At 39.1% G+C, this 27,508-nt stretch overlaps 9 protein-coding genes across 12 annotated transcripts; 5 read left to right on the top strand and 4 right to left on the bottom strand.

Annotated features, from left to right (window-relative positions):
• Positions 1 to 233: 233 nt before the first annotated feature.
• LOC18025372 (enhancer of mRNA-decapping protein 4) lies at positions 234 to 6,197 on the bottom strand. Its single transcript, XM_006407177.2, has 12 exons — positions 5,235 to 6,197; positions 5,111 to 5,160; positions 4,804 to 4,960; positions 4,486 to 4,704; positions 4,076 to 4,204; positions 2,393 to 3,928; positions 1,773 to 2,132; positions 1,572 to 1,691; positions 1,267 to 1,437; positions 1,003 to 1,167; positions 803 to 928; positions 234 to 710 (listed from the first exon to the last, which is right to left on the bottom strand). Exons 1-12 carry the CDS (start codon positions 5,949 to 5,951, stop codon positions 411 to 413), a joined length of 4,050 nt encoding a protein of 1,349 aa, XP_006407240.1. The 5' UTR covers positions 5,952 to 6,197; the 3' UTR covers positions 234 to 410.
• Positions 6,198 to 6,861: 664 nt separating this feature from the next.
• On the top strand, positions 6,862 to 7,550 carry LOC18025373. The gene has a single exon (XM_006407178.2). The coding sequence runs from the start codon at positions 7,088 to 7,090 to the stop codon at positions 7,295 to 7,297; it is 210 nt and encodes a 69-aa protein (XP_006407241.2). The 5' UTR covers positions 6,862 to 7,087; the 3' UTR covers positions 7,298 to 7,550.
• Positions 7,551 to 8,261: 711 nt separating this feature from the next.
• Positions 8,262 to 11,368, top strand: LOC18025374 (DNA damage-inducible protein 1). Of its 2 annotated transcripts, none has more exons than XM_006407180.2 (15): positions 8,262 to 8,425; positions 8,599 to 8,631; positions 8,789 to 8,916; positions 9,028 to 9,139; positions 9,244 to 9,360; positions 9,503 to 9,568; positions 9,748 to 9,810; positions 9,903 to 9,947; positions 10,082 to 10,143; positions 10,223 to 10,316; positions 10,401 to 10,493; positions 10,582 to 10,651; positions 10,743 to 10,813; positions 10,902 to 10,982; positions 11,063 to 11,368. In XM_006407180.2, exons 1-15 carry the CDS (start codon positions 8,360 to 8,362, stop codon positions 11,189 to 11,191), a joined length of 1,230 nt encoding a protein of 409 aa, XP_006407243.1. In that variant the 5' UTR covers positions 8,262 to 8,359; the 3' UTR covers positions 11,192 to 11,368. The 2 variants fall into 2 exon arrangements, with proteins under 2 accessions (XP_006407243.1, XP_006407242.1); XM_006407179.2 differs by having other exon boundaries at positions 9,031 to 9,139.
• A 25-nt stretch (positions 11,369 to 11,393) lies between these two features.
• LOC18025375 (RNA-binding protein pno1) lies at positions 11,394 to 12,632 on the bottom strand. The gene is made up of 2 exons (XM_006407181.2): positions 12,563 to 12,632; positions 11,394 to 12,334 (listed from the first exon to the last, which is right to left on the bottom strand). Exon 2 carries the CDS (start codon positions 12,311 to 12,313, stop codon positions 11,675 to 11,677), a length of 639 nt encoding a protein of 212 aa, XP_006407244.1. The 5' UTR covers positions 12,314 to 12,334; positions 12,563 to 12,632; the 3' UTR covers positions 11,394 to 11,674.
• Positions 12,633 to 13,417: 785 nt separating this feature from the next.
• On the top strand, positions 13,418 to 14,266 carry LOC18025376. The gene has a single exon (XM_006407182.1). It carries the CDS (start codon positions 13,418 to 13,420, stop codon positions 14,264 to 14,266), a length of 849 nt encoding a protein of 282 aa, XP_006407245.1.
• A 799-nt stretch (positions 14,267 to 15,065) lies between these two features.
• Positions 15,066 to 17,749, top strand: LOC18025377. The gene is made up of 6 exons (XM_006407183.2): positions 15,066 to 15,406; positions 15,740 to 16,206; positions 16,434 to 16,611; positions 16,736 to 16,828; positions 16,998 to 17,085; positions 17,265 to 17,749. Exons 1-6 carry the CDS (start codon positions 15,342 to 15,344, stop codon positions 17,550 to 17,552), a joined length of 1,179 nt encoding a protein of 392 aa, XP_006407246.1. The 5' UTR covers positions 15,066 to 15,341; the 3' UTR covers positions 17,553 to 17,749.
• A 296-nt stretch (positions 17,750 to 18,045) lies between these two features.
• On the top strand, positions 18,046 to 22,455 carry LOC18025378. 3 transcript variants are annotated; one of them, XM_024159264.1, is made up of 9 exons: positions 18,046 to 18,231; positions 18,522 to 18,953; positions 19,118 to 19,242; positions 19,316 to 20,052; positions 20,167 to 21,374; positions 21,487 to 21,566; positions 21,666 to 21,832; positions 21,938 to 22,067; positions 22,179 to 22,455. In XM_024159264.1, exons 4-9 carry the CDS (start codon positions 19,379 to 19,381, stop codon positions 22,263 to 22,265), a joined length of 2,346 nt encoding a protein of 781 aa, XP_024015032.1. In that variant the 5' UTR covers positions 18,046 to 18,231; positions 18,522 to 18,953; positions 19,118 to 19,242; positions 19,316 to 19,378; the 3' UTR covers positions 22,266 to 22,455. The 3 variants fall into 3 exon arrangements, with proteins under 3 accessions (XP_024015032.1, XP_024015033.1, XP_024015031.1); XM_024159265.1 differs by having other exon boundaries at positions 18,522 to 18,884; XM_024159263.1 differs by having other exon boundaries at positions 18,522 to 18,608.
• Positions 22,456 to 23,576: 1,121 nt separating this feature from the next.
• LOC18025379 lies at positions 23,577 to 24,020 on the bottom strand. The gene has a single exon (XM_006407185.2). The coding sequence runs from the start codon at positions 23,922 to 23,924 to the stop codon at positions 23,577 to 23,579; it is 348 nt and encodes a 115-aa protein (XP_006407248.1). The 5' UTR covers positions 23,925 to 24,020.
• A 513-nt stretch (positions 24,021 to 24,533) lies between these two features.
• On the bottom strand, positions 24,534 to 27,421 carry LOC18025380 (heterogeneous nuclear ribonucleoprotein 1). Its single transcript, XM_006407186.2, has 6 exons — positions 27,228 to 27,421; positions 27,017 to 27,057; positions 26,651 to 26,814; positions 26,434 to 26,539; positions 26,173 to 26,342; positions 24,534 to 25,936 (listed from the first exon to the last, which is right to left on the bottom strand). Exons 1-6 carry the CDS (start codon positions 27,281 to 27,283, stop codon positions 25,427 to 25,429), a joined length of 1,047 nt encoding a protein of 348 aa, XP_006407249.1. The 5' UTR covers positions 27,284 to 27,421; the 3' UTR covers positions 24,534 to 25,426.
• Positions 27,422 to 27,508: the final 87 nt, after the last annotated feature.

Genomic DNA, 27,508 nt, shown 5'->3' on the forward strand with positions numbered 1-27,508 from the left:
AGTTATATATCGTAGTAAAATTGAATTTTTTTCCTATTTATCTGACTTCTTCTTTGTTACAGAAAAATCTTATCTATTTGAAATTCAACAAAATCGTTTAAGTGGATGCAATGCAACGAAATATACTACAATTTTGATATATTACAAGAGGTTAAACATGAATATTAAAATTGTAAAAGTGTCGCTTGACCCGTATCATTAGGCATGGATCCACCTCTAAAAGTCCACTAGAATCTTCTCAACAATATAGACGTAGAAACAGCGAGATTTTACATTTACAAAACAAAAAAAAAAATTGAAAGGCAAAAGAAAAACAACAAAAAAATCTTAAAAAGTAGATACAGAAATTGTTTTCTTTTTTTTGTTTTCTCCTATGTTGTGTGAACAAGAGAGAGATAGTGAGTGTTGTGTCATTTGCAGCTCATCAGCATGGAGTTGATGACGTGCACTATAAGTCTGATCGCAGAGGCGTCACTGCCTGAAGCGTTACGGTGGTGGTGCAGAATCTGATAGACTTGTTCAAAGATTGGTCGAGCGTGGACCGCAATCACCTGGTCTGATGGGTTTATGGCCGCAACCACATCAGTCATCCAACCAAGCTTAAGAGACGTATCCTTGTTGATGTCGCAAGCTAGCTGTTGTAGCAGTGACAGAAGCACGCCTTGGCTCAACGGAAGCGGACTCATAGCCAGTAGTTTATGAAGATCCACCTGAATTAGCACAAAAACCAATGTCCTGAGATCTTTCTGTAAAAACTAATGGTTATCAGATTTTAATATGTGTAATCTAAACCAAATTTCACCTGTGAGCAGAGCCATGAAACTATAGAGACATCGCTTCTCTGTAGAGCTGAGGTAAACGATTCTTCATACTTGCGTTCAGATATCAGGCTGGATAGTTCAGCTCTTGGGTCCATAAGTGCTTCAACCTGAAACAACAGGCATTACGAATAGACCACATCGGTTTGGGATTCATGGTAATTTATTCCGGATATGTGCAAACCTTTTCAAGAAGACCACCCAAAGATCCGCTACTTCGTTGAGTAATCAAGGGGTTTGACCCACCAGAATTTTCTCCAGCAGCTGCAAGAGCTAAGAGGTTCCTTTGACTCTCGGCTAATTCACGACTTAAGGCTTGGGCAACTGACGACGTAGAATTAATGGTTTCCTGTCAAACTCAAACGAGTAGCAACTTTAGAAAGAGTTAAAAAACGACTGGAATTTGCAACCGTAGCAGTTCTGGAACAAGGATCATTTTCTATCATACCCTTAAAGTATGAGCAAGCTGGGAGTGTCCAGAGTCAAACTGTTGCTGGGCTGCGCTTGTGTGCTCAGCAATACCTTTCTGAAAGGCGGAGTCCATTTGATCAAACATGGTCTTGCATGACCTCTCAAACGAAGGTATGACTGAGGACTCCAGACTCGACCTAAGAGCATCCTGAAGTATATAAATTGCAAAAGTATTTACGACATTAGCTTCCTTTTTCGCTGAGCAGCTGAAATTATGTGCACAAGAATCGTATATACGTTTACAATGCATCATAAAACTAGTAAACAAATCGAATTTTTTACCTGGAGGGCTTGCCTGCCAGAGGTCTGAAATTGGACTTGAATTTGCCTGTTTATCGTTGTTTCAAGTTTTGAATTAACCGATTTTTCAAGCTGATTAACTGCTTTGTCACCAATTCCTCTCTGCACAAAAGACAAAATAGTTTTATTTATCAATATGGATCTTCTCATGAATCAGCTATAAATTTCTAGTAAATTACTAACCTGGAAGGACTCTGTGATTGCAGAAGATACAGTTTTTTCAATAGCTGGTGTTACTGCACGTGCTATGGCTGGACCAATTGCAGCATATTCCTTCTTAATCGTTTTCTCAAACATGGCATTTAATTCCTTGCTCATGAAGTTTGTCACTGCATTCACGATTTCCTGGGCATGGTCATGCAATGCCTTTTCATTTTTAGCAGTCTCCTCTTGTAAACGAGCCGATAGAGCATCAACATTCGACTTGCTGAATCTCTCAATCATTCTACCTAGAGCCACTTCTATCCTTTTACCTTCTTTATTGATAGGGCCATTGACAGCATTTGATAGTTGTCGCTGCATCTCCTTCTGCGAAACCATTATCTGGAAGAAAATAATGTTTCAAGTCAGCAATTTTTTTTTGTTTGACCAAAGAACGTCTTATGAAGAAAGTACTAACCAATCACGACAAATGCCAGTTATGTATAACTTTAACAGCTTGTATTTAAAACGAATGCGACAAAAACACTGTTTTATGCCAAATTTACGTAGCAACAAGGTTAATAGCAAATCGGTGAAATGATGCAAGATACAAAAACTGATACTGTTAAGCAATAGGGTATGTTTCAAAATCAGCATGTCACCTGATTCAATGTTTCTTGCACAGCTAAGATTTGAGGATGTGAATCTGTCATGGGATGACTTAAGCTCCGGCTTTGCTCACTGTAGGAGTCAGCCAGATTGGCAACATTTGAGGATGTAGAAGACAAACCGGGACCCTGTGAACTTTTGGCCTTCTGTTTCTTCCCTTTGCTGTTTGGAGCTGCCGACTGTGGAAGCCCACTAGATGAAACCGACTCGGGAAGCTTTGCAGACACAACTCTTGAGTCAAGGCCACTTTCATCCCCAGCTTGTAAAGATAGTCCATAAGCCATAGAGTTCTCTGGAATGAAAGTTTCCTCTGCAATAGGATGATGGTCTCTTGCCATCTCAATGCTGAGATTCGAAACCTGTGAGCAAAACTTTTTATCTCTACTTTCTGAAGTGTGATTCCCAGTTTCTTCAAGATTGTAAATTTCACCATTCTGTGTCGACGCTTCACCCACTTCTTTCACCTCAACTTCAGTGCCTCTTGCATCGTTTTTAACATCCTGAATAATTGCATCTTTTTCTCTCTTCTCTTCAGTACTAATGGAGGCCTCAGTGGATGAAGCACCCATAAATAACTGTGCAGGAGTTACAAGATGAATGGGGTGTGTGAAAAAAGCTGTCGGGCTTCGAATCCCAGAAACATCATCATCAGCTGTAACATTCTTGTCCTTGCTTCTTGAGCTTTCTAAAACAGGAGACACATCCAAATTTCTTTCTCCAACAGCATCAATTTGCCTATCAACAGTATAATCAGCAGAAGGTGCTTTGCCACCGAGCTCATGACGAGGTAATACTTGATCAATAGCATCAACAGGAGTGTGATAGCCAGAAAGTTTACTTGATAGTCTCGGACTTAGAGGAAGCTGGGGTGCATGAGCGTACGCAGAACCTGCATCACTAGTCTCAGATGGCAGCCTAGAAGTTTTATGATCACGGTTGGATGAAACAATTGCTGGTGATGTGGCCTCTCCTAATGCAGATGCCGCTGGAAAACTCGACGTGTAAGCAGTTTCAGATCTATTCACTAGAATATTTGGTTTAGGCACTGAATCAACCGAAAGTAATTCTGTAGGCTTCAGTTCACATGATTCTGACTTCTCTAAACCCACATTCTCTATAGGAGGTGGCAAGCACAAGCATAGGTCCAATGTATATTGCTGGATTGCTAGAGTCTGAACACAATAAACCTTAACAATGGGTTCTTCTGGAGGGTCATTTGTCCCTATTAAACTCAATATAGGCATAGTGACTGTAAACTCGGATACGTAATCCATCCGTGTATCAGCTGGACAAGAACCATAGTCCAAATGCACAGCATATATGGCGTTCCTTTTCGCATTTGCAATTAAAAGGAGGCCTGCTTCAGACAATGCTATTACTTGGTTAAAAAAGGCCTCTTCAGCTCGTGGCTCAGTTGAACTTTTCAAGTCTAGTGTCTGGGTACACTTCCATGTCTCAGCATCAGCTGCTAGGAGCCACCCTTCTTCCCCAGCTGAGACCCAGATTTTCATTTCTCGATTTAGAGGACCCTGCGAGAAGACCATTGCCAACACTGACAGAGTCAGCAACTTAGCAGAAAAGGAGGCTACAATATAAAAAGTAATATCAACACAGCAGGGCCATTTAGCATAAGATAGGGCTGTGAAAAGTTGGTAATATTAATTCAAGAAAACTACCCCCGTGATAAGTATGATGTGATCAGGTCTCTCAGGTGATGTAACAAATGTGGCAGAATTGACCGGGTTGCCATCATGAGGTCTCAAAACTGCCACTGGTTGAGCTTTACAATCTTGCCATATCTTAACCTGTTGGTATTATGTAGAGGAATAAGCCTCACGCACAGAAAAATACCAACTGTTGCAAATATACCAACTGTTGAGAACAAACGATACACAGTGCAAGTACAAGATGAAGCTTAGCAAACCTCTTCAATTTAGAATCAGCTAGCAGAACCAAACTAAATTAAGCATCGGAATCACTTCAAATTTCAGTTCTTTAGATCAAATCAATTTCAGAAAGGTTTTGAAAAGAAGTTGACGAAAAGTGGAGGATTCGATTAAAGAAATTGATAAGAACAAACACAAACCGTGCCATCAACTGAAGAAGAAACCAGGCGCGTGGTCATCCATTGGCACATTGACAAATCGGTAACTTCTCCATCATGTTTCCCCACAATCTGGACACCATCAATCAGTTTATCAAGGGGACACTGGAGAGGTGCTTCGGCAGAGAATACTTCACCTCTGCCAACTTTGGTAGTATCAATTCGCAGCACATGTTTACCAATTGAAACCACCAAAATTTCCTGAAATTTGATTTTACGCAACCAGAGTGTATAAGACACAGCAGAGAGTAAATTGAAAAAGAAGCAACTTCCCATGGGAACAGAAATATGTTTAAGTACCTGTTTGTGGGAGTGCCAACAAATACGTGGATGTTTGATTTCTTCCTCTCCTAATATCTCAAGAGCAACAACTATCTTTCCAGTAATTTGGGGCTGATCATCTCCCTCAGACCCTTCCGAAATTTGCCACACGAATACTTTCCCATCTAGACTTACACTGTTTGGAAGAAGTCAAATAAAAATAGACGTTAAGATAAATGAAATCCCCAAAATAGAAGAATTTAAACCCAAAAAAAGAGACAGAAGAGTTGAATGCGCTTCATATAGAGTAGAAAAGCCTATTTACACAACAATTTCAGAACATTACCTAGCCAAAAGATGAACATCATCGGCAAAGAAAGCCATGTCCGTCACTCTCTGGACACAATCACGTAGTTAAAACCAGATGGAAATTACTAAATAAGTAACGAATTGAAGAGTTGGAAAACAACCTGAGAGTGGCCTTTGAACAAAGACCTCAATGCTGTGTTTATATTGAGAACCCGAATGTTTCCTCCTTTCAATCCGTAGCATATGTAGACCTTATTCACGGCGATTTGCCGACCCAAGACGAGCTGAGGATCCGACCCGTATTTGGTAATCGGAGTCACCTCCAGCTGAGGCTGAATCTCTCCATGTAATCTCACGTCAACATCATAAACAGCGTGTTCACCAACCAATCGCCTTCCCTTGGGCAGCTTACAGCTCGGGACACGAATAGGACCTGAAGGAAATGACCGAGCGATCTCGTGCGGATTCACTACAGGGAGCTGATGCGACGGCTCTTGGTTGGCCATGGCGCCTCCGCCGTTGTTATTGTTGAGGAGAGCGAGGATCTGCGGTCCAGGATTGTGATTGGAACGGGGCGATTGGAGATTTAGAGGTTGCGTGGGATGAGATAGTGTTCTCTGTGGTTGCAAGTTAGTTGCGGAGGAAGTGGAAGGCATCTCCGGTTGCTGATATTTCGTCTGAGTCACCGGAGATGGTTGGACGGCAATACTCGGCGGAACATAGAGCTGCTGATTGTACTGGTTCTGAAGAAAAGGGCCTGTAGGCGGAGGGTAAGATGCCGGCGGCGATGGATAAGGATTCGATGACGGTTTTAAGATATTCTTGAGATCGAACGGAGGAGGATTGTGAGGGTTAGTATTACCAGGTGAAGACGCCATGGATTTTGCAGATTCAAATCTAGGGTTTACGAAATCGATTGCTACAGAGTGTATTTGAGTGTAGAAGTCCTACCAAAAAAATTCCACAAAAAGAAAGAGTCGGCGGATCTGAAGAAACGGAAAGTCGCATACAGAGAGAGAGAGTGAGAGAAAGAGCGCGAAAAGCAAGAATAGAAACGAGAGAGACGATTACGACTTGATAGTGAGAGCAGCTAAAGAACTTTTGAAGACTTGCTTTTCTCTCGATGAAAGAAGTTAAGGGGTGACAATCACATATTTAATTAAAATATGAGGACGCTTCTGTATATATATTCAGATTTTGCTTTGTGCAACATTATTAATGGCATCTCAAGTTATAGTAGAACCGAACCGAACCGAACCGAACCGAACTGACCCAAAATTACGGTTTTTGGTTCAAGTTAGAGTAGACCAAATACACGATCAAATACACGATCAAATACATATAATCCATACACGATCTTCATGTTTCATCAAGGCTCTCAAGATCGGATACGAAGCCAAAAGTTCTTCATCCCACGAAATAACACTCAAGTTTGCATATGTATCAACAACACATACCAATCAGCTTCTTCACTCCACTATCGATCAACCTCTATGAGAGTAGGTGGTAGTGCAATCATTCCCAATATAATCTCATAATCATTAATGGGCCTAAACAGTAGGGCCCAACATAGTCTCAGAGTTAAATCTTTTTACTAATGATAGAGATTAGAGCTCTTATCAAGGGAAACCATGTTTATTTATTTATTTTTAACAATATCTATCAAGAAACCTAAATCGAGAAAGAAAATGTATATAAGGAGACCGTTGTCCAGATAGTTTATTAGTAGATTTTTGATTAGCTTTAAAAGCTAAGAAATAGGCGTAACGTCCCACACGCGCACAATCTCTTCTTTATATGTATCTCCCTTTCTCCCCCCACTAAATTTATCCTCTCTTCGACGTCTCTCCCTCTCTCCGCGTTTCTCGCCAACAAAACCCAACAAACAAAAACTCTCTCATATCTTATATTAGCAGAGTTGTTCAACCTAAATCGAAGACGAATCTCGGAATCTCCGGCGACAAATTTCAAACAAGGAAGAAGAGAATCAGAGGAAGACAACCAAAAAAAAAAGATGTGTTGCGGACGGATTTGCATGTTGTGCACGTGTTTGCTTCTGGTGGTGATCGCGATTGGGTTTCTATTCGGATTCGGAGTTTTTAAGGATGGATTCCACAAGGTCCAAAATTCCGTCCATCTCCAATGCGATCCGAGATTCGGCTGCGGCGGCGGAGCCCTTGGGCGTCGCGGTTACGGTTTTCCAGCTCCCGCCGGTAATAACTAGCTAACTGTGTTCTTAATGCTTTCGAATCGGCGGCGTTTTCCTGTGAACGTGTTGGATTCGAATTTGGATATATCGATTCTTAGGTTTTGATTTTCGTTGTTGTTTTACGTTTCCGCAAACACCTCACATTGATTCCTTGTTCATTCTAATTATGTTTCGTTAATCAGATTTAGTTTTTGACCTTAATGATTGATTTGATTTGTTTTTCTTTTCTTTTCAATATTGTATTTATTTTAGATAAGCACAAATAAGTAACGTCTATAATTCGTATTCGTCATAATTCTTGCAAGTTAATGTAGCTCGCAGCTTTTGAGCAAAAAGTTAAAACCATATTTATTTCAGATAATCACCAAAAAAGGATGCCTAAAAGTTGAACAATTCTTATTCTTATCTTACACAATAAAGTAAGATTCTCGATGACAATAAAAAGTAATATTCTCGTACCGGGTAAACCGTAAACCTCTTTCTCAGATGTTTGAACTTTGAGCACTTTGCGAGCTTGGTTTGTCTTGCGGGATATAACACTATCATCAAGCAATCATCAATGATGGATTTTTAAACGAGTCGCACTCAATGATTTTTGCTACAAATTTTTACTGTAGTCAGATTTTTATATCACATTCTACCTCACACTCTAGTCTTTTTATAGAAGAGAAAAACTTCCAATACTTGCCCCATTCTCTCTCTTTAGATTTTTTTTTTTCCAATTCTTTTTAAATCTAATAATGTAAAACTATATCTCAAATGTCAAATTGGTGGATATATGACTTTACGCTTTCGTAAAAACGATTGGGCAAACCACCAAACCAATTAAAACGATCCAGGGGTACTTTCGGGTTTTCAGAAAAGCCATGGGTATTTCGGGATTTAACCACTATCCTTGATAGAGCCTCTTACTCAAAGAGCGGGTTTGTTGAAGGTAATTTTAATAACGTAAATACGTAATTGGCTTCTCCCATAAGACAAGAGTAAACTTAAAAACCAGAAGGAAAGCCAACTTCGGAAGCCACATAGAGATTCCAAAGAGGAGACCGAAAAGCCAAACAGACGACGATTTACAAGATGAGGATCACTGTGATGACCGCCGGTGAACAAATCATTACGCTTGATGTCGATTCTCAGGAAACCGTAAGTTTTTTTTGCTCAAAAAACCTAACTTTCCTGATTCTTCGGTTCTTAAACCATAATGTACTTCCCGAATTGATCGATGAAGGTTCATGGGTTTATCTACTTTTTCCTTGATTAGTCTACGTTTTCGAAAGTTCTGCTTTTGTTGATCCTTAGGTTTTGTTTTCTCGTAGGTTGAGAATGTTAAAGCGTTACTCGAGGTTGAGGTAAGAAATCTCAGATCTCTTTTGTCGATTCTCATTTAGAATTGTATCGCTTGGTACTGTGTAAAAAAAGATCGAAATAGCTAAAAACCTGTTAAATTCTGCTAAAATATGGGGTTTTTGGAACTTAAAGCTACTTTATTTGTGTATCAACGAGCAGTCGAATGTTCCGATTCAGCAGCAGCAGCTGTTGTATAATGGAAACGAGATGAGGAATTCCGATAAGTTGAGTGCCTTGGGTGTTAAGGATGATGATCTTTTGATGATGGTTTCCAATACCTCATCTGGGTACGATGGATTGGCCTCTTACTACTCTATTTTGAAATTTTGCAATTGAACCATTCATCATAGTTACCATTGGTGTTTTTTGTTTTTTTGTTTTCTGCTTGCTTGATTCAGTAGTGCGGCGAGGAGTGATTTGGGCATGAATCCTGATGGGTCAGCTGCGAACCCTGCAGCCTTTCAACAACACCTTCGGGGTGATTCTAATCTTATGGGACAGTTATTTCAGGTGTGAATTGATGCTAACTAGAACTTAAGCTTGGAACTATGATATACTTCTTTGTCCTCGTTTTATTGACTCTGTTACCTTGGCTTTGATGTTGTGAATTGTAGACAGATCCTGAGCTTGCACAAGTGATTTCTGGAAGCGATTTAAATAAGTTACAGGATGTTTTGCGTTCACGGCATCATCAGCGATCTGTATTACAGCGTCAGAAGGAGGAGGAACTCGTAAGCTCTTTTTTTTTTTGTAAAAAATTGAGTTTCAGGAAAATTAGCTTCGAAAGAGTTGCTAGCTTCTCAGTTTTTCTGCACATTAAGTTAGATATACCACTATCAAAGGATTCTTGCTCATGTTTTTCCCTCCTTGCAGGCGCTTCTGTATGCAGATCCTTTTGATGTTGAAGCACAGAAGAAAATCGAAGCTGCAATTCGACAGGTTAATGGTTTTTACTTAAGTTGCATGCACTGAACTCTTGCATGTCTTTAGTCGCAAATAGATCTTTTGGATTCCTTGATACATTCCCTCACTTAGTTTTGGTTCTTGTGTTATATTTATTACTTTGTTATCTTTATGTCATTTCTGAGCTTTACTCCTGTCTTGATACGTTTGAGCAGAAAGGGATTGATGAGAATTGGGAAGCTGCCCTTGAACATAATCCTGAAGGTTTTGCTCGGGTGGTATGTCTGCTCGTGTCTGTTCATGCTTCTGAAATTCCTTAACATAACTTTCTTGTACACAGACCTGAAATTTCTTTTTCTCATTTCCGTAGATAATGCTGTATGTTGATATGGAGGTCAATGGCGTACCTCTAAAGGTAACCAGAATATAAGCTCTTTCCGGCTTACTATCTGTTTTCAATTTTTCACGGTTCCTCAGTGCGTTTCGAGATCTGTTATTGAGCATTCCTTAGATCATCTCTATGTTCTGAACATTTTACACCATCTCCAGGCTTTTGTTGATAGTGGTGCACAATCGACAATTATTTCCAAGAGTTGTGCTGAGAGATGCGGGTAACTTTTACACCTTAACTTATTTTAATAAGGAATGATGGAATAACTCATGAATCTTGTTAGAATTTCATACTTTCAGATTGCTGAGACTCATGGATCAACGCTATAAAGGTATTGCTCATGGTGTTGGCCAGTCAGAGATATTGGGCCGCATTCATGTCGCTCCAATCAAGGTAAAGACCACCTCAATAAAATTTCCTTTGTTCTTCTGTTTCATTATTCTTCGCAAATGAAAATGAAAATCTCGAAACTTGCAGATTGGGAATAACTTTTACCCATGTTCATTCGTGGTGCTGGACTCACCTAACATGGAATTCCTGTTTGGCCTGGATATGCTGCGCAAGCATCAGGTGACATCTCCATCATTTGATTTTGAACTTAGTGTACGTGTTTCAACCAAATGTAAAACCGTTTCTCTCTCTCTTTCTCTATGTGTAGTGCACTATAGATTTGAAGGAGAATGTCCTGACTGTCGGAGGAGGAGAGGTCTCGGTTCCCTTTTTGCAAGGCTAGTTCTCTTGTATCATTATTTTGAAATCCCCTTTATGTTTGTTAGCTTTTATTTCCAATTAACCTGACAAAAACCGCGTTTCCTTCAGAGAAAGACATCCCTTCCCGGTTCCTGGACGAAGAACGTGTTCCTAATCAAGCGACTAGCTCTGGAGCAGCTGTAAGAAATTTTGCATTTTGTCCGTTAGCTTTGGTTTTGATGAACTATGTAGTTGGAAAGAAGTTCTTAATCTGTTTTGGTCCTATAGGCTCCTTCTGGGTTTACAGAGAAGAAGAGCCACACTGTTGCTAGCCCAACGAGTCAACCTTCAAGCCAAAACACGTCAGAGGTAAACACTCTGAGGTTCAAAGTTTTTAGCCTCACACTTGTTTTGATTCCTTAAAATCATATTTATCATGGAACCCACAGGGACCTGAATTTGAAGCCAAGATTGCAAAGCTTGTGGAGTTAGGCTTCTCCCGCGAAGCAGTGATACAAGCTCTCAGATTGTTTGAAGGAAACGAAGAACAGGCTGCTGGGTTTCTCTTTGGCGGCTGAAGATTAAAAATTAATCTGGTCCCATATACCAAAAGGCCAACAAATTGTGATTTAAAGAGACTTGTTTTTTTCAATCTGCCTTTTTTTTGTATTTTTATAGCTCTTCTTTACAAAACATAGGAAAGGTGTAACTGCAAGACCATGGTTTCAATACATCTCTCCAGTTGTTGTTTATGATATCGAATAAGCAGTCTTAAGGATATTATAAAAATGCAATTCAGGTGTTTGATTTCTCATTCCAAAAGCTGACACTTAGGGATTCATGCAAATTCGTGTGACACAAACGCTTATTGTTAATGCTCTAAACTAAACAACAGATAAGAATACATCAAAATCACAATCTATAGAGAGAGAGAAGACACTTCTTCAAATCTTTAGAACATGGCGAAACAAGGACAACAGAAACCAACCCAAATACCAAAAATCAAGAAAAATTGTTGTTCCTTTGATGCAAAAATCAAGTTAACGTTCCGCCATTGACAACTATTCAGCTAATCTAGCAGTGACAGATCGGAGCTTGGAGTAAACTTTTCCAGCAGGCGAACCCATAATAAGACTGCACAGTGAGCTCCTAGCAACCTTAATACTAGTGAAAGCTCCCAAGATATGAATCCTAGTGTCTGCAATAACAATCCTTGTCTTAGTCGAGTTCTCGATAGCAAACTTGGTCTTACCTCCTTTCCCAGACAATCTCCCGATGGCACGAGACAAATGCTCACCTCTCAGAGTCTTGACATCCTTGATCTCAAACGACTCAACATAAAGCTCGTCCATCCTCAGAAGCGAGATAGCATCTGGAATGTCAAAACCAAGCATGAAGGCGTGAACAAAATCAGCAGACTTCTGTAGGTTACTGACGTCGGGAGTGTCAGCTCGAGTTTTGAGCTCGACTTTGCGTGACTTGAGATTCATCCTAATGTCGACCTTCATCTGATCGTAAACCGGTGTGTAGATATCTAACCATGCTTTCTTGAGCGGAGTGTACCGGTTTGGCGGTACGGCTACTTTTCTGAATTGCACTTTACCATCAGACATCTCATGAGCTTTCAAAGGCTTGAAGGTTGGTTTAATCGGCAATGGTGGCTCAACACTCTCAACTTCCATCTGAGTAGACTCTGCCATTGAAATCTTCAAATCTACTAGCTGTAATTAAAACATCGATAAGCATCCTAAGCATGAATGTGGAGTCACTAGTTTATCAATTAAAGTCCCAATAACTCCGATTTGGTACCCTAATAAAACTAATTTGACGAAACTATAAGTAAATATCTGGAAAAAAACAAAATTCTCGAGAAATTTTGAAGCAATTAGGATCAATTCAGCTTTTAGAGAGCTTTAAACCGAATAATCTGAGGAGATTAGAATAAATACCCGACTCTTTGATTGGGAACCGATGGCGGGAGAACGGAACAACTGATTAGCTTCTGCTTCAGAAGGAAAAGTTTATGAACTGTTGAAAGTTTTAAGCTTAGGGTTTAATAATGTCGCCTGACTTAAACGACACCGTTTTATTACGTCTCGAAGCATACTTTGGGCCATGAAGGCCCTATAATATTCATTAGGCGTTGACTATTGATTTAAACCTTTTTTTTTCCAACTTCAAAAAAGTACAGCCAAGACTTATAAAACAAATTAGTTGTGTTTTTTTTTTCTTTTCAGATGTGAATCTGAGCGTGTATTTCTGATTTTGTGTTACCGAAAATATGTTTGTATATAGGTATATTAGATAGGATGTATAACAACTTTGTTTCCATTACTAGACTTATGCTTATGAGTTAGTTTATCATATTTATTTTTCTTGAAGTTTTTTCATGCTCTAATTTGTACGTTGAATTGATTTAAGCATCTACTATATTGGATGGATTGATTAATAGAATATTCTCTTACAGCTTTGCTTAGGTTACTAAAGATAGGTCAGGTCATACGCTATTACAAATGATGGTTTTTGACTCGTGAAGATCCAAACTTAGAGATTTCCTCTAGAAAGGAGCAATCTATTCATAGTAAATCACAAAGAAACAAAGATCTTCGGTTTAGTTCGTTTCACCGAACAATATTCAGGTCAGCAAAAAAAAAAAATCTTCCAAATTCTTAAAATCTCCAGAATCAACAATAATTCAATGACAATTATCAAACACGAGACCAAGCCTGTGGCTTTCCAGGCATCGTTTATACCGATAAAGATTCAATAAACAACCATCATATATACGAGTTTCCTCGAAAAAAATGATTAACCAATCCAGCTCTGTCTCGTTACTCTACGTAGTTGAAATTGCGAATTCTACCCAAAACGTAGACGTCACTTGGTCTAAAACCATCTCTTCACATTCCTTGACCATCAAAATCGAGAATCTCAAAAAAGAAGAGCAAAATAATCATCATCATCAGGTGAAGATAGATCTCGGGGGTTCTTCGTTTTGGGCAAAAAAGGGTCTAAAGAGCTTAGAGGCAAACGGCACAAGGGTCGACGTATACTGGGATTTTCGTCAAACCAAATTCTCAAACTTTCCCGAACCTTCCTCTGGCTTCTACGTTTCCCTCGTGTCCCAAAACGCTGTCGTTTTGACGATCGGGGACTTAAAGAACGAAGCTTTCCAGAGGACAAAGAAAAAACCCTCGGCAACTGAAGCTGCCTTGGTTTCCAAGCAAGAGCGCGTTCACGGGAAACGCGTTTTCTACACGCGCACGTCTTTTGGCGGTGAGGCTTCACGCCGCGAAAACGAGGTGGTGATCGAGACTTCCCTGTCTGGTCCGAACGACCCGGAGATGTGGATCACGGTGGACGGTGTGCCGGCAATTCGAATCATGAATTTGAATTGGAGATTTAGAGGGAACGAGGTTGTGACTGTGAGTGATGGTGTTTCTGTGGAGATATTTTGGGACGTTCATGATTGGTTGTTCGAATCCTCTGGTTCGTCTAGCGGTTTGTTCGTTTTCAAGCCTAAAACTGGATTTGATTCTAAAACTCTTAGTTTTAATGGCGGTTATGGTGGTGAGAATGATGACTTTGGTGATTGTGGTGATGATGATTCGTCAACGAAGTATTGCCATGTTCTGTATGCTGTGAAAATTTGATTGAGAATTTGTGGCAGATTTTTTCTTTTCTTACGTTTTTTCAAAATAATTAGAAATTTTATGTATTTTCTTTTGTTGAACTATTAGATTTGCATGTATATTAATTTTTAGTGGATTGATTTTAGACTTTAGCTAGTCAATTACTATCTAGCATTATCTAAAAGGCTGAGTCAAGCAAAACAAATTTAATTGTGCAGTAATTGAATTTGAACATACGAGATTTTGATTTTGACTTATAGCGTGTGTTTTCTAGATTTTTTTTTTTTTGTGTTTTCTAGATTTATAGATGATTGAGGCTCTAATTGGCATTAATTAATAAGAAAAACTAATTAATAATCTGCTAGTGCAGAATGAATTGTAGTCTAGCCTTTTATAACCTTGGACGGCTTGTCATTTACTCTTTTTTCATACACTATTTTGTTATTTTTGTCAAGCTTTGTATATGGTGAAATGGAGACGACTTGTAGTCGAAAATTAAATTGAATTTTTTGTTTTTTTTTTGTAAACTGATCAAATCTATGATCACCGACGAAACTTTCAGAAAATTTACCTGTAGTAGAAAGGAGATGGACATGGAAGTGTGGAGCTGCAGATTTTGGTCTTATTAGGCATCGTGATACAAACCTGGGCTTATTCACTATGTTTCGTTGGACAAAAAGTGGGCTTCTCACCATGTTAAAGAAGACTTACGTTTTTCATTGTTACAAAGTGCAAATACTCAAATATTTTAGATAAATGTATTTGCTGTCTTGCTATATATATATTCGGTGTTTATGCTATGTTTTTGGCGTAGTACACCAAAGTTCGGTCGCGTTTGATAAAAAAAAACTTAGCGGCTGCTTTATTCAATGCATTCATCTTGTAGTGATTAGTATCCAAACCATCACAAAGTAAGTCTTGTTGATCATTAGCAGATACCCAGAATAATACACTTCACATAGACCATAGTCTTTAGATAAAATGGCCTCTAAATTAGTTATTAGATTCTACAGCCCCAAAGCAAATTTTTAACAGCTAGACGACCTACGCGCATTTGAGCTAGGGTTTTTGTACTTGGACGATTGCTGGGATTTCAATGTTGAAACTAGGGTTCAGGGTATCGATTGGCATTCAACATCGCGTGTTCGTTATTATTCCACGGTGAGTTAATTATTTTTGTTTCTTCAATTCGTCTTTCTCTTATCACACTGCCGTTTTCTTCGTCGCTTACAAAATCGCCAAAATGAGGGAAAATTTCATATTTCTGGAGAGAATTGAAATTGTGGTTGTGTTAGTCACGAGCTCGAAACCACTGGTAATTGGGAAGCTCTAAGTGTTGATCTTCTTCACTTTTGGGTACTGATCGTTTTGAGCTTGTTCTCTGTTCTCACTACTTTCTCTGTGACTATTACCATTTACCAATGAGAACATATACGTTTCCCTATAAGTAAGGCATAGCTTAAATCTTCAGTCTTTCACTTCTGATATCTGTAGGGTGAAGAGACACTTGCCGCCGCCGAGAATTTTGTGTTCAGATAAGCGGGACTACAATTCGTCGGGACTGAGTCGGTATGTTCCAAAGAAGTCTCGAGAGATTGGCGAAGAATTGACATCTCAGCCTGTTGATACCTCTGAGAAGGTTATATATGCTAGTAGATTTGATCATAGTATATTGGGATCTGAAGCGAAGGGTAACATCAAAGAGGCTAGAGAGGGTATATATTTGGATTCGCAAGAGAAAAACGGTTCTGGAAGTTACATGAATGAGTCTTTCGATGACTCTAATGAAGGTGTTATGAGTTTGGGGAAGAGTATAACTGCTGGTAGATGGGATCATAGTGTATTGGGTTCTAAAGTGAAGGGTGACTTTAAAGAGGCTGGAGAGGGCACATGTTCGCACCTGCAGGATAGAAACGATGCTGGAATGCACAGGAGCTTGTCTTGTGATGACTCTAGAGAAGGTATTATGCAAGCTCGGTTATGGTTACTCTTTAGGAAGTCTCTATTTGGATGAAACTATGGAACTAAAAAAGATACTATTAGTAATCTATCGTGGATACTGAGTTTTGAAAAGGTTTTCTTGGCCTTTATAATATCCCAAGTGGCCTAAATTACAGTTCACTTGGATTTCGGTATTATCTCCAAACCAAGCCTAACGGAGACCCATATTTGTCTAATTTCTGTGCAGAGCTGGAAGACAGCAGCAACGATGTCAGATCTAGAGGTTATAAGTCGATGAGACAACACAAAAAAGCTTATGATGAAATCAAATTACATATGGAAGCTGAGCCGGCAAAGAGTAGCAAAGAAGCCTGCAAAACCACGCAAGAGGCAGAGAACATGGCTATTCGTTATCTTGGTTTAAGGTTGGCTTTGCACCATTGAAGTTTTGTAGGTTCATTTTGAAATGTTGAATAAAGGTTGATTTATCTTCTTCTTCATTATTCTATGTGCGTACGATTTCTTATCTTCTTATTTTGCTTTTCCCAGAGCATATACAGCAGTTGAGCTGAAGAAGAAGCTCATTGGAAAGAAGTATCCTCTTGAAATCGTTGACAGAGTGATCAATGATTTTCAGCATCGGTGAGATTCCTCTCGATCCTTGTTTTCAACTAGGATCCATCCATACCATATGCTTGTTTTCCTCGTTATGTAAAGTTTCTAGATTGCTTTGTGGTAACAATATCCACTTTACTGGATTACACTTGAGTGAGAAAAAGTGTCTCTGTCAACTTTTTTGTCTGTGTTTCAGAGGTTTCATCAACGATAGCTTGTACGCGGAGTCATTCTCTCGATCTAGATGGTCTTCCTTAAGCTGGGGACCTAGGCGGATCAAGCAAGTAGGTTTTCACTTTTCTCTATTGAGGATTTTTCACTCACCCAAATTACTGCTTTTGCTTTTCGTTTGGTGACAATAATTTCAAAAGAATGATTTTCCCATTCACATAGTAGTTACAGTCACATTTTTTGGTGAGGATAACAATGTTCTCTGATACTAGCATTTATGTGTGTGGATCAGGCATTGTTTAAGAAAGGTATAAGCAACAAAGACTCAGAGGCGGCCATAAAGCTTGTTTTTGAGAAAGGCCAATGCAAGGAAGAAGATGAAGAAACAGAACCGAGGCACGGGATGTCCAAGGAAGCTGTGGATCAGCTTTATGTTCAGGCGTCGAAGCGGTGGCTCCAAGGCAGATACTTGCCTGTAGAAAATCGTAAAGCTAGAGTTATCAGGTGGCTTCAGTATCGGGGATTTAACTGGGGTGTTGTTTCCCAGCTTCTCAAGAGGTTAGAGTCTCATCAGTCGTGACTCGTGACCATATTTTACACTTCAATCCTTTTGGCCCATAATGTTGAATGGGGTGTGGCTCGCAATTTGTAATATCAATAAGATTCACTTGCTGTAGGTAAGTTTCACTCACTGAATCAGTAATCACTGTGTGATTGGTGTGTCGATATATAGTTGAAATTCTCTATAAAAGACTAAAAGTATTTAGCCTTACCTAATTGTTGTATTCCCAAGGTTCAAAGCATTAGTTTTATACTTTAATCTTTGCGCGGGGCTTTTTAGTTTTATCGGAAAAGCAGTTTCATAGAATCTCAATCAGAATCCTTTATCGAAACATCAACGATAATGCGTCTTGATTTGGCGCAAACTGTACTTATCATTTAAAACGGCATGACATGCACTAATAAAAACGGCACTACGTCTAAGGCGGCTATTAGAGAAAACGCTGTCGTTTGGTCCGTAGTAAAGTTTTTAACCCTCGATAGGTCGGGCTCTTCCTTTGCATCCATCTTCGCACTTTTTTAGAGACGCGAGAGGCTTTCTCTGTTTTTTTCTTTTTTCCTTTGGCTTGATTCCGCTGAAAACGAAGGTTATAGTCTATAGGAGAGTAGAAATCTGATGGGAAAGAGAAAAGAGCGTCGATTTGCGGCCAATAATACCGGCCGTCGTGTCAAGCTTGATCTCTTTGCGGAACCCTCTGGTATGCTTTTTCTTTGTGAACTTATCTTATCGATTTCGATTCTTTCTCTTTTGATCGATGAAATCTACCGGATTGTTTGGAACTAGATCATGTGATTTTTTTTCTTAAGGGAATTTGAATATGTTAGAGTTGGATTTGTAGAGTCACTGACGGTCTCAAGGTTTCGATATCGTTTCTTTTCTGGATAAATCCTGAGCTAGTTAATCAATCCGACTAAGTGCGTGCGGGTGATAAAGATTCTGGTTACCTTTTTTGGAATTTTCCGAATTTCGTTTTTCCGCCTTTTGTAGGAGATTTGGGTGGCTCAGATGTGCGTGATGGAGTTGAGAGGGAGCAAAAAGAACCTAATGAGTTACCCAATTCACCTTCTTCTTCAGGTGGGTTCCATCAGCTATCTTCAACTCCGCTATGTAGCAACGCCTTTAAGTGCTCGACATCTTAATGGTGCAAAATTGGGAATTCTTGTTTGTGTTCCAAACACATGTTATGTTGTTTGCCCCTGAAAATTTCTTCTCAGAGTATAGAATGGCTGTGGTCTTGGGGACATCGTGTGACATCAGTTCAGGCCAAGCCACGGTGATATTATGAATGAGTTGCTCTATTTTGCAGCTTCAAGCTTTATGGGGACTTTCTTCTGGGCATAGCTCCTAGCGGTTCGTATGTCTCTGGCTGTTTTGGCTTGCAACGCTTAAACTGACGGATTTGTCATTAATTTGTGACAGGTCGCTGATAAATCTTCCCCGACGCTTTTCTCCATCCTTTTTACTTTCGAATGCAACCTAAAATATCTTATAGCTACTCTGTTCATCTGTTTATCTAACTGAAGTCTAGGGTTGTAGTTAGTGGGGTTTTTCTCAAGTTTGACGCTTTAGTCTTCTTTTTTCAGGTCAGAAAACAGAAAACCCTTTGCTTTTACTTGGGCAGTATAGTGATGATGAGGTGGAAGAGGATTCGGTTGAGAGGGCAGATGATGCCACTGCAGATAGTTCCCTAGCCGTAAAGAACGAGCAGGTAACAATAATTTACTTATATAAATACTGATGATGTTTTCTCTGTTAGTCTTGATGAATTTTATTCAAACCAGGTTGATGGATTAATCCACGAAGGACAGAAAGAAACAAATATAAAATCTTGTGCAGACACCACCATGCAGATGGTTGATCAACAGCAAACAGGGGAGGATTCTTCTGCACCTGATTTTAAGGCTGAAGCGGTTAGTGGTTATGTCGCAGTGAGTAACTCGGCAATCTCGGATAGACCAAACAAGCTGGTAGATTCGTCAGTTCAAGCATCTGGCACCGTGTCTTTGGAGCACCATGCTCCCACAGATGTTACTTCGCAGTGGAAGATGATTTTGCACGAGGAGAGCAATCAGTATTATTACTGGAATACAGTAACTGGGGAAACATCTTGGGAAATTCCTGCGGTTTTGACTCAGACTGCCGGTGCATATGGGACTGGGTACAACGAGCCTGGGGCCATGGTTACAGATGCGTACACCCTGATATCTGGTGTTGAACCAAGCTATTTTCAGCAACCCGTGCAAAATATTTACACAGGAACTGATTGTTCAACAGCTGAGCTGGGTGAGAGAAGCAAAAGTGAAGATCATTATGTCAAAAGCTTAGGAACTGATGGTGATCGAGTTGAATGTCAGATAGACTCTGCTGTTAATTACCAACCATGTCAGGAGGAACTTGAAGGGCCAGGAAATCCAGATCATGGGAATGCTACTTTTGATCAAGGAGCGGTTACTGACCTCCCGTCTCGCCTGCTGAGCCAAAGCGAAAGCTTACTGGAGAAGCTGAGGTCTCTGAAGAAGTAAGCCATCCTTGTTTGCGTCTTCTTATTTACACGTTATATTGTTAGGTAAATATATCATAGTTCTCTTATCTTCTTTAAAATATGATTATCTTTAATTTCTAAAAAAATTAGGTCTCGTGGGAACGTTCACAGCAATGAGCAGATATCAAAGTACATTCTGGAGCTTGAAGTTAGGCATTCTGATGTAAAGGCGCTTATATTGGAAACCTCACCTTTACTTTCTTTTTGGCTCCACACTGAGAAACAACTGAAGCGATTGGAAGACGGTGTTAATGATGAGATTTATGAGCTTGCAAAATCCGCAGTAATGGAAGAAATCGCAGAACCTAACAAAAGCTCTCCCAAAGATAAGTTGGTAGCAGAGGCTAATGCAGAAATTGAATCCGAGGACAGTAGGAAAGAAGGAGAGTTAGCACAAACTGGAAAAACTATTCATTCAGATGAATCAGCTGATGTGGGTGGTGATGGATCTCCCAGCTCTGTACGAGGCCATCAAGATCAGCAATCTGTTGGTACTCCTTCAGGTGAGATGCTTCAGAAGGCTGGCTCTCCAGTTGTGGAAGATATTGACATGGATGTGGATATGGAGGTTGAAGAATCAATTCCAATATCTTCTGTTCAAGTGATAGAGGCTTCAGATGGTAAGATGTCCAATCAGACAGAGCCATCCGACTTTCAGACGGATATTCCACCACCTCCGGGTGAGGAATGGGTTCCGCCACCGCCGTCTGAGAGTGAAGATGTCCCTCCACCTCCACCAGACAGTTATAGTGAACCAATTCCACCACCACCTCTCGAAAGTGGTCATGTACATCCACTTTTGTCAAGTGATTCTCTGGGAGTTTCCTATACCGTACCACAATCTTATATGCAGCAATCTGCTGATTATGCGGCACAATACAACTTGCCCTATTCGGAGTCCAGTTATCAATATATTACCAATTCTGTTGCTCTAGCTCCTAGCACTCAGTTCTATGGCCATGTCGATGGATCTCAAGTCTCTCTGCCTCCGTCGGCATTTTATTATGACACTGTTCCTGGTGCAAGTGAAGTAACTCCTGCAGCAGCCTGTGCCGGTGAAGCTTATTACGATTTCAAAGGTGCAGCTCCGCTGTTTCCTGTCGTTAGCTCTGCAGAGTCATTGCCGCATCCCAGTGGAGTTGGTTCTGCTAATTTCAATATCCCAAGCAATTCTTCTATAGCTGTAGAGCATAGCTCCAGATCCAATGCCTCTGCTGAAATGGCATCTTTGAGCAGTGCTTCTCAATCCACAGATGTTACTGGTGTATCGTCTGTATTAGCAAAGGGTCAATCTAAAGGTATGGTTTTTAATCACCTTATATTCATCATTGATCTCTAATCATGGTTTTAAACCTTGCTTTTTACATTCATAGTTTTCGGTTATTAATAACTCATCGGCTTTGGTAACAGTGAAACGGCCTAAAAAGCGGACAGTTACTGCTACATCGACATTAAGGTCAAATAAGAAGGTTTCAAGTTTGGTGGACAAGGTACGTTCTTGTTTTTTTCTTGAAATATCCTTTCAAACGAACCCTTTATTGTAGTTTATCATATAGCTAAAACTTAATTGTCTCTCCACTTGTGCTCAGTGGAAAGCTGCAAAAGAGGAGCTAAACGATAGTGAAGAAGAAGAAGAAGAAGATTACGGGATCCTAGATAGAAAAAGGCGTAAGGAAATCGAAGAATGGAAATCCCGACAAATCGCGAGTGGAGAGGCCAAAGACAATGCAAATTTCCAACCTCTCGGTGGTGACTGGTTAGTTCCTCTTTGTAATGCAAAATTCATTTGTCTCCTCCTCCACCATAAAAAAAAACATGATTCAGTTACTTAATGTGGTAAACATGTTATTGATGAGATTAGGCGTGAGAAAGTGAAACGGAGGAAAGAACGAGCAGGAGGTGATGAAGCTGCGGAGTCTAAGAAAAAAGACGAAAAGCAACAAAAACCTGATCTGACCAAACTCTCAGCACATCTCCCCTCGGGATGGCAGGTATTTAGCGTTTTTTTAATTTTGCCGTTTCACTATTCGTTTGTTTTGTAAATGGAAACGCAGTCGCTAAACTCATTGTCACTCACTTGATTTGATTACCCCTTCTCGCAGGCGTATTGGGACGAATCTACCAAAAAAGTTTACTATGGGAATACAATTACATCTCAAACCTCTTGGACACGACCCACCACCTCCTGAACTGCTGAACCAAAAAAGTTTTCTCGACCAAAATTTTTTTCTTCTTATTTCTACAATAGATTACTTTTAGGTTTCCTCGATCTTGATGTAAATTTATTAGAGAGCCCATCGTGTTGTAGATCTCATCAGAGCCGTGGTCACGGTATAATATAAAAAACATGGGCCTAGGGCCTCAATTTTTGGAGAAAAACGTGGAATCTTTTGTTTGCAAGATTTACACATACATATTTGTCTCTTTAATTTTTTAATTTGTTTTTAGTAAGTTCAATATTATTGGTTAGTATCTCTATGAAAATAAGAATAAAAAAACAACATAGAAGATAGTTAAAAAAAGTAAATAAAACAAAATAAAACATTGCAATATTAGAATAAACAGTTTATTGAGTTTATTTCTATTCTAATTTGTCTTTTTTAACATTCACCAAATTCATTAAGTTTGATATTTGTATTTCTTGTTTTTTTTTACTTTTATTTCATTTTCAATCATTTCTATTGAAGTTTTTTTCTAAATTACAACCACAAATAATAAAAATTTATGTTTAGATTTACAGATGACACCAAACAACATAAAAAACTAAAAAATATTAGATTTTAGAACTAAGTTTTTGTTTGTACTTTTTTTATTTTGTTAAATAATAATATTAATTTTTACAAACACATTTCTGTTTTTTGATTATCCATTACTGTAGTCATTTATACATTTGATATACATATTTGAAATATAATTTTTTTATTGATATGTTTTTAATATGATGTAAAATTTGTGCAATCCAATAAATTCTCATCTGATGGAAAACATTAATATTTAAAGTTAAAAAATATTTTATTATTATTGTCTCTAGTCAATATTTACTTAAGCACGGTTCTGGGTCTCAGATGTTTGGATACACATTCTTTTTACTAGATGTTATCATTTTACCATTTACTTTTAGTTTCTCAATACTCTGACCTTTTAAAAAAACTTGTATGCCTCTGATTAAACTCCAACCCTATATTCCCTCAGAAGCTTGTTTTGAGTGACTGAGATTTTTTAGAAATTTCATCCTTTTTTTTTAGCATGGAAAAGAAAACACAAGATCGCTTGAATTTAATTTAATTCCTTTTGTGCAAGCAGCAACAATGAATATCAGAGTTTCCTCTACTTATTATGCATTTTTCGTAAATTGAAGAAGAACATAGTAAATCCGTTATTAACAACAAAAAGAAAAGAAAAACAAAGCCCGTGTCACGTTTATATATATACACGCACATTGGAGAACGAAATTTAAATGGAAAAGAAAGACATTATATATTATTAACCATGGGGACGACTTAGGACTTGGGAGAGGTAGAATTAGAGCCTCCTCCTGCCAACATGGAAAGGTTAGACGGAACAGAGATGCCACGTGACATACCGAGTCCAGCGTTACGACGGTGGTAACGGCACCTGAAGGAGCCAGGGTGTGTGGTTGGTGCGCATAAACAGTTTTGCCTCACGCTCGATGATTTGCCCATCATAACCACCGAGCCACCATCGCCGCCACCTCCACGTGCACGTGGAGACATGTTGTAAGCTTCTTGTCTTTTAATGTCGTCTTGGCTTATCTCTTGATCTGTCTCCTTCAGTTTGATCTTCATCATCATTCTCCTCTTCGCTTCTTCTTTCTCTTTTCCTTCCATTTATTTTTCTTGTTCCTCTTTTTGTTTCTCTTTCTTCTTTTTTGTTTCTCTACCTTCTTGCAAATAGGAAAACCTCTAAAAATAGTCCACAGTAATAGAATTATGAAACTGAAAAAGAAAAGAAAAAAGCTATCAGAAGTTAGGAAAAAGACGTAAATTAACGTAATAATTAAAAATGTATTTCTAAAAATAGTGGATTTTCCAAATATCAGTTTTCTGCTGACCTGAATACCCGAGATTGTCGTTTTCTTAGCTAGTTAATAAAATAGATGTTTGCGTTTGTTAAGCGTTTAGAGGAAAGAAACTCTAATAATGCTATTATTTGAAAAATGCGAGCTCGCAACGCGCCAATGATGCTAAAATGGGCTTTAATGAATTCATTTTGGGCCTTCGAGACTAAATTATACTTTCACGCTTCCAGTAATGAGATTCATTTTTTATTGACATCACAATAGTCATTTTCTGTCGCTCAGTTAAAGTACAAGTCATAATCAATTGTAATGCAATATTTGAGATTCTATTATGTATTTGTACATATAGAACAGTTCGAATTTCATAATGTAACGTATTTACAAACTGATATATATTCTGTATGATTTAACTCTAATATATTTTGATGATAAACTATATAGATAACAAAATCCACAATGTTGGTACAAAACGAAAGTGTAACTATACAACAAGTACACGGTCTGATCCGAAAGAAACCAAAAACAAAGAGAAAATAAGTAACCATGGCCTCAAAACACATTTTAACGATTTATACGTAAACTATCATTCCCGTACAATAATTCCTGATAATTGAATAAACATCTAGGGATTTTTTATTTAAAATTTTTAATTTTGATCTTAAAACCTCTTAAGCCAATTTGTAGGTAGAACCTACGTAAACAGTTTACCACAAAAAAAAAAAGAAAGCAAAACTTACTGGCACTTGAGGTCTTAACCCATACCTAACTGAACTCTAATCTTTGTTCAAAATTCCCAATCATAGTTCGAAACAACAAAATCTACAAGCAATAAGAGACCACATAAAGCATTCAACTTGAGCGCTAAAGAATGATGAATGCACATTATGCAGAGATTAAAATAATTCGTGAGATTATGCAAACTAAGCAAAGCTAATTCGTGAGATTATGCAAACTAAGCAACGGAGGAGGGGAGCTAACAGTGAGTGAGTAATTGATCATCTAACGAGACTAGCACCAAACGATCATTCTTATGGCAGAGAGAAAACAAACTCCGAAACCAAATATGCTAAAGTCACAATCTAAGTTAAGAGATAAAAACAACACTTAAATTAGACAAAGACACACACTAGAAGATGTCTAATATAGAATTAAAACTTTTGATGCTCTTCCTGTCCTTAGCAAATCCTTCCTGATGTGGCCGCTACATGATAACTCTAGTTTCCTCTAGAATGCAACTACACGAATCTAGAGAATCATGTGAGAAGCTTCTATAGCGTCTACCAAAAGGATCTGATCGGTGTTACTTCGAGCCTATCTTGCATATGGATGGTATCGACTACTGCTACTATATCCCCTCCCATAGGGACCACCTGCTCCTTCATAGCCACCTGGGCCACCAGATTCAAATGCCCCACCATAGCCTGCACCGCCATATCCACCGTAGCCTTCCCCTCCTCCACGACCATAACCGCCATAACCCTCCCCACCAAACCCGCTTCCATAGGGTCCAAAACGGCTAGAATAGCCAAGGGGAGGTTCATTACGGTAACCTCCTAAATTGCCACCGCCATAACCACCATACCCTCCTCCAAATTCAGGGCCTACACCGCCACGACCATACCCATATCCCCCAGCAAACCTATTAGGAGGACCTCCATGTGACCTAATGGGACCTGGAGGACCATACCCTCCATCAAAACCTCCATAAGGTCCACCATATCCGCCATAACTATCGTTAAAAGAACGACCTCTAGGGTGACTACCATAAGAAGGAGGTGAACGGTTAGAAGATTTCTTTGGTTCGGCTTTCTTGATCTCCACCTACAACAAAGCAACTTATTAACCTAGCTATGCTATTGGATGCAAACTATAGCAGGGAGTTTCTAGCTTACTGTGACAACCTCCTTACATTTGGCAGAAGCTAATGGGCCGAATACTAACTAAGTTTAACGTGTATAATGAAAGGAACAAGCAAAGAAATTGAACTAAAACAAGGAAAGATATGCCATATGTTTTAATGTACCACACAATTCTAGGCCCCATTCAAACATGCTTACCTGAGTGTCTGCCATATCGATCATCTTTCCTTTGGACAATAATTCATCTACGACCTCTTCGCTGTCAAAAATTACAAAACCGAAACCTCGGGACCTGTTTGTTTCATGGTCTCGGATAATCTGGTGTTCCACTATGGTCCCATATTTGGCAAAAAAGTCCTTGAGTTCATCTGATCAACAAAACAAACAACGATAAGCACAGAATACCAACACTCTCACGAGAACGCAATAGCTTCAAGATGTGCCATGAGATAGGTATACCTTCTGTAACAGTGGAGGGTATACCACCAACAAAAATCTTCTTCGTTTTGAAATCCTTTGACTGATTGCCACCAGCACCTTTCGGGATAGTCCTTTTGATCTCAACCTGTTCCATCGGTCCAAGAACAGAATTATTGACCAAGATTTGATATAAAGGTATGCTAATAAACATCAGAAAACTAACAATCAATGAGAAATTCTCGAATTCCCAAATGACCTGTTTCCCATTGATGATATGAGTATCTTCGATAACTTTATCAACAACAGAAGGGTCAGCATAGGTGATGAAACCAAAACCCCTAGGTTGTCCTGTATGTCGATCTCGCATAATGACTGAATCTGTAATCTCCCCGTACTTGCCAAAATGCTTATTGAACACAGCTGCAGTAAAAATCAACCATCAACAACCCAATAGGCCTAACATCAGGCACACATGACTACAACAATCCGTAACCCCGCGACATCAAGGACTCAGTACAGATTATGTTTTGAAACTAAACAAATAACCATTACGAAACCCAAAAACGCGATTTCTGTATCAAAACAAGCAGACGAGAAAGTAAGAAAAACGAGAGAAACTTACTGTTAGTGGTATCTTTGTGTAATCCTCCGATGAAAATTTTCCTGCGACACAAATTCGAAGCGAAACATAAATTTAGCTAAACCTCCAACAAACGCAACAAAAACTTAAAACAAAACGAGGTATCAGAGATACAGATCAGGAGAGTTTTCCCTAATTGTTTCATTGATCCTCTGGATTCAAACATGCAATGACGGAGGTAAAAAAAACGTACCCTGGACTGGCGCCATCGCCGGACTGGAAATTGTCACTCCGAGATCTGGACCCCATCGCAATTCTTAATTCAGTCAGTGTTTGTGTTCCTCAGAGAAACCCCCGAACTAAGGATCGAGAGAGAATCCGAGAGCTAGGTTTTTGAGTTTTTTTTCTTTCGGAGGAGCTGATTCAATCGAAGATCTACTATTTTCTAACAAGAGATAGCTTGATCGTATCTATATATATTTTTTAACATTTTAAGACATCGACTCGCGGAAAAAATAATTGGTTTTTTTTTTT

Source organism: Eutrema salsugineum, unplaced genomic scaffold (assembly GCF_000478725.1).
Source record: "Eutrema salsugineum unplaced genomic scaffold, Eutsalg1_0 scaffold_13, whole genome shotgun sequence".
NCBI lineage: Eukaryota > Viridiplantae > Streptophyta > Magnoliopsida > Brassicales > Brassicaceae > Eutrema > Eutrema salsugineum.

Coding starts and splice junctions, on each gene's coding strand:
- LOC18025372 (XM_006407177.2), bottom strand. CDS start 5,951: ATGGCGTCTTCACCTGGTAATACTAACCCTCACAATCCTCCTCCGTTC. Junction 929..1,002: donor TGGGTGGTCTTCTTGAAAAG/GTTTGCACATAT, acceptor CTGTTGTTTCAG/GTTGAAGCACTTATGGACCC. Junction 711..802: donor TTTCATGGCTCTGCTCACAG/GTGAAATTTGGT, acceptor GTGCTAATTCAG/GTGGATCTTCATAAACTACT.
- LOC18025373 (XM_006407178.2), top strand. CDS start 7,088: ATGTGTTGCGGACGGATTTGCATGTTGTGCACGTGTTTGCTTCTGGTG.
- LOC18025374 (XM_006407180.2), top strand. CDS start 8,360: ATGAGGATCACTGTGATGACCGCCGGTGAACAAATCATTACGCTTGAT. Junction 9,361..9,502: donor GTCAGAAGGAGGAGGAACTC/GTAAGCTCTTTT, acceptor CCCTCCTTGCAG/GCGCTTCTGTATGCAGATCC. Junction 9,569..9,747: donor TCGAAGCTGCAATTCGACAG/GTTAATGGTTTT, acceptor ACGTTTGAGCAG/AAAGGGATTGATGAGAATTG.
- LOC18025375 (XM_006407181.2), bottom strand. CDS start 12,313: ATGGCAGAGTCTACTCAGATGGAAGTTGAGAGTGTTGAGCCACCATTG.
- LOC18025376 (XM_006407182.1), top strand. CDS start 13,418: ATGATTAACCAATCCAGCTCTGTCTCGTTACTCTACGTAGTTGAAATT.
- LOC18025377 (XM_006407183.2), top strand. CDS start 15,342: ATGTTGAAACTAGGGTTCAGGGTATCGATTGGCATTCAACATCGCGTG. Junction 15,407..15,739: donor GTGTTCGTTATTATTCCACG/GTGAGTTAATTA, acceptor TGATATCTGTAG/GGTGAAGAGACACTTGCCGC. Junction 17,086..17,264: donor GACCTAGGCGGATCAAGCAA/GTAGGTTTTCAC, acceptor TGTGTGGATCAG/GCATTGTTTAAGAAAGGTAT.
- LOC18025378 (XM_024159263.1), top strand. CDS start 18,150: ATGGGAAAGAGAAAAGAGCGTCGATTTGCGGCCAATAATACCGGCCGT. Junction 18,232..18,521: donor TCTCTTTGCGGAACCCTCTG/GTATGCTTTTTC, acceptor CGCCTTTTGTAG/GAGATTTGGGTGGCTCAGAT. Junction 21,375..21,486: donor AGCAAAGGGTCAATCTAAAG/GTATGGTTTTTA, acceptor CTTTGGTAACAG/TGAAACGGCCTAAAAAGCGG.
- LOC18025379 (XM_006407185.2), bottom strand. CDS start 23,924: ATGGAAGGAAAAGAGAAAGAAGAAGCGAAGAGGAGAATGATGATGAAG.
- LOC18025380 (XM_006407186.2), bottom strand. CDS start 27,283: ATGGGGTCCAGATCTCGGAGTGACAATTTCCAGTCCGGCGATGGCGCC. Junction 26,343..26,433: donor ACCCTCCACTGTTACAGAAG/GTATACCTATCT, acceptor TTTGTTGATCAG/ATGAACTCAAGGACTTTTTT. Junction 25,937..26,172: donor TCGATATGGCAGACACTCAG/GTAAGCATGTTT, acceptor GCTTTGTTGTAG/GTGGAGATCAAGAAAGCCGA.